We start from the raw sequence: 4,038 nt of genomic DNA on the forward strand, positions 1-4,038 counted from the left end.
GGGGGTTTGGGGGTATGTGGTGGGGGGGGGGGTGCGTGGGAGGGTGTGGGTATGGTAGGGTTGGGGGGATGGGAGTGTGTGTAGGGGCTGTAGGAGGGTGTGGGTGTGTATAAGGATATGGTGGGAGGTGTGGGAGGGTGTTGCTGTGTGTGTGGATAAGGTGGGGAGTGTGAGAGTGTTTGTGGGGCTATGGTGGGGGCATGACTGTGTGTGGAGGCTGTGTGCGTGTTTAGGGAGGTGTGTGTGGTTGTGGGGGTATGGGTGTGTTTCAGGTTATGGTAGGGCTAAGTGGTAGGGTGTGGGAGTATGTGGGAAGGTGTGGGTGTGTGTTGGGGGTGCAGAGCCAGCCCTGCTTATCTTGTCACAGCTGCAGGAAGGCTGGGACACATATTGCACAGCGTGAAGCCAGCCTGGCCCGGCCTGGCCCTTCCTGTCTTGGCAGCATGCAGTTTCTGGTTGCAGGACCGGAACCCACGTGGCACACCATGGAGCCGGCCTGTTGTGGCACGTGGTTCCTGGTTACAAGCCTGGAACCTGCACGGGACCATCCCAGCCCGGCCTGGCCTGGGAGAATGCAGTTCTGGCTGCACGGCTAGGACCCTCATGGAGCCAGCCCTACTCATCCCATCCCATCTGCGGCGTGCATTTCCTGGCTGCAAGGCTGGGACACGCATGGCGCAGCATGGGACCAGCCCAGCCTGTCGCCACAGAACGTGGTTCTGGCTGCATGGTCGGGACCCGCATGGCATGGCAAGGAGCCAGCTTGACCTGGTGGCACGCTGCAGTGCCAGGAGCTGTGGGAAGTCCCGCACCATCAGGCTGTGCTGGCTCTGTATCTCCACATGGTGCTCCTGGCACTCTAGCTGGGAGCGGCACGTGGAGGCACAGAGCCAGAATCCCGTGAGCCCCACAGAGCGGGGCCATCACTGGTGGTCCACCCTCTTTCCCCCGCCCCCAGCCTGTTCTTACTTGATTTTCTACTCTTGGATGGTGGCAGGGCTGGGGAACAGCCACAGGGTCACTAGAGCAGAAGCCTCTGCAAGGCTGGAGAATGGGGGTGTGGTGGGGCAGGTTGGGTTGGGGTTACCCAATGCAGCTTTGTGAGCAGCCAAGCTCCTTCACATCCCGCTTCCATCCACACACTCCCCCGCCCAGCCATGCACAAGCAGGACCAAAGCGAGCTGCAGGCAGATCTGCTCCCCACCTGACTTCCCTCAACACTGCAGCTTCCCCTCTCTACCTGCTTCCTGTAGTGCTGCAGCAAGGGCAGGGTGAGGAGTCACTAGAGGATGGGGGAGCCTAGCAGTTCTCTGGATGGCTGCAGCAGCAGCAGGAGCAGCATTGTCTGGAAGCTGTGCCTGTTGGCTGGGGCTGGGACCTTCTGCTAGGGGAGGCTGGGAGTGCAGCATGCGGTTTCCCAGGCAGGAGCGGGCAGAATTCAGCTCCATGTGGAGCAGAGCAAGTTGCAGCAAGAGACATTTAGGTTAGATATGAGGAAAAATATTCTCAATAGGAGTGTAATAAAGGACTGCAACAGGCTGCCCAGAGGGGTTGTGGACTCTCCATCCTTGGAGGTTTTTAAGACTCAGTTAGACAAAGCCTTGGGTTGGATGATCTAGTTGGGGATGGTCCTGCTTGGAGCAGGAGATTGGACTAGATCAGAGGTGGGCAAAATGCAGCCCGGGGTCCAGATGCGGCCTGCCAGGCCATTCTATCTGGCCCGTGGGGCCCCTAAAAAATTTAGAAAATTAATATTTATTTGCCCTTGGCTGCCTGTCATGCAGCCCTCGATGGCTTGCCAAAACTCAGTAAGCAGCCCTCTGCCCAAAATAATTGCCCACCCCTGGACTAGATGACCTTCTGAGGTCCCTTCCTACCCCCTTTTTGCTGTGATTCTGTGACTTCTAATACAACGTTCATGAACTGTCTTTTGAAAACCAAGTGATGTTCTTCTTTTGGTGGCTTTCAGGTTACTTCTGGAATTGCTTGAACTTCTCTTTGACAAATTCAATGCTGTGGCCACTGCACATTCTGTGGTCCTTGGATATCTTCAGCAGACGGTGTCCTCTCCATCCAGCCAGTATGATGGCGATATCAAATTGTATGACATGGCTGATGTCTGGGTGAAGATCCAGGATGTCCTGCAGGTAAGGATCTCTCAAAGGGTGAAGCACTGTTTGGAAGAGCCATTTTTGGTAATAGAGAATTAGAAAATTCATTCAAATACAGGCTTAAGAAACTAATGAGATGAAATCTGCCTTTATTTTTGGGTAAGTGACTGACGTTATAAAGGACTGTGAGACCCCCAAAGAACTCTAAATTGCAGCAACCAACTTCACTGGTAGCTTTATCTTGATGGTAAGTGAAGCTGTGATGCAACTGATCTGTCAGGCGCTTTCAAGCAGTAATGTTTTACTTGTTACCGTGTCAGGACTCTAACCACTTGTCCCCTTGTATTGTCATGCCTCCATCACAGTACACTGAAACACTCAAGCCGGGGCTGCTGCCAGCCTGCAGTGTGTGCGGTTCAGCAGATATTCTGGTTCTAAACAGTGCTGCAGAGCTCCTGAATCCTGCCTCTTCTGTGATAGAAATGTGTTTATACCATCCTAATGTCTCTTAACTCCTCACTGCAGTGTGGCGAGCTGGGGGAATGCCACTCGGCGTGTGCGGCAGAATGCTTTGCTTGGGAATTTTCTATAAAAAATGTGTGCATTCACATGTTGCTAGGTGTGCGTTAGACAGCAAGGTCCAAGGAAGAAGTTTAGCACTGATAACGAGTTGTGGTGGATGCAGGGAGGGCCCTTGCTTCCTGGAGGAGTTGTTCCACAGTCTCGAGAGAACCCCTGAAAAAACTCCATTTCCTGTATGAGTGTACTTTACCCTTCTTGAAAGTGTTGTGTTGGGTACATCTAAACCATTGTTTTGGGTTGTTTGTTTTGTTTTTGCAGTAGCATATACTGTCTCCGTGTACATATGTGCATATATATGTATAAAAGGACAATTGCACACATGCCATGTGTGGAGGAAGTGCATAAGTAATAGGTTGTGGTGAGCAATATATAATGAAGATTTAAACGACTTGCTCTTTGTGTTACTTTAATCGTCATACTGATTCAGAGATTTTTATGGCACCAGTTTGACACATGTGGGTCTGTTTTTTTTTTCTTTAATCTTTCCTTTCCCTGGTGTGGATTTACCTCTACTTCCCTCCAAGGGTAAACCTATCCAAACCTAGGGATGGGGAATATTCAGCCCTGGGGTAGTGATACATTTTCTGTTTGCACAAATGTCATACATCTTGAAATCTCTAATGCAGTCAAAGCTGACTTGAACACGCCGGCAAGGATTAAACTTGAAGGGTGGCAGTCAGTGCCTAGCTTGTGCTCTACTCTTGCCCTTGAGGGCCAAGAAACCTTTTGGGAGTTCTGCCAGTCTCACTCTAGGGAGCTGAAGCCCAAGAGTGAGAATCTTGCAAGATGTTATCTGCAGGGAAACAGAATTACAAGGCAAGTAATTTTTCCCTTATCAGCAAGAGTTTGCGACAGTTGCATCCTCCATGAGTGGTGAAGTCATTTGTGAGTTATGCAGGTTGTTCTGAATGAAAGCTGATAACTTTTATCTAGGAGTGCATATACCTACATGCAGGCACACGCACTGAATATGCTTCCCGTGTTACAGAAAAAATATTTGAGAGAGCTTTCAGCACTTTTTATTTTTTTTGGAACTGATTCTTGTAACACCGTACCTGCAAAGATTTAAGGACCATGAACCTGCTAGTACAGATGTCAGAGTCATAAAACCTCCCAAAAGAACTCTAAATAGTAGAGACGCATCGATACATTGGTCAGCTATTGGACCAGTACCGATATAAAGAAAATTGACTGCATCAAAAATTGGCCTGATATGGCTGATAGCTTGGCCGATTAAATGCCCATCCATGCACAGCTTCAGTGTAGCACATAGGCGGCGAGGTGCACAGCCTGGCAGCTTGAAGAGCTGCATGCAGCTGGTAAGTCTGTGGTGGTGGAAGGGGAG

At 50.4% G+C, this 4,038-nt stretch overlaps 1 protein-coding gene across 2 annotated transcripts in view; it reads left to right on the forward strand.

Moving 5' to 3' along the window:
* Positions 1-4,038, forward strand: part of EXOC4 (exocyst complex component 4) — a 790,055-nt gene that overhangs the window by 133,589 nt on the left and 652,428 nt on the right. For both annotated transcript variants that reach the window (XM_019509628.1, XM_019509629.1), the window contains exon 7: positions 1,970-2,147. In XM_019509628.1, coding sequence (XP_019365173.1) covers positions 1,970-2,147 — 178 coding nt within the window. The remainder of the gene's footprint in view (positions 1-1,969; positions 2,148-4,038) is intronic.

The sequence above is a fragment of the Gavialis gangeticus genome, unplaced genomic scaffold, assembly GCF_001723915.1.
Source record: "Gavialis gangeticus isolate Ggan-Ray unplaced genomic scaffold, GavGan_comp1, whole genome shotgun sequence".
NCBI lineage: Eukaryota > Metazoa > Chordata > Crocodylia > Gavialidae > Gavialis > Gavialis gangeticus.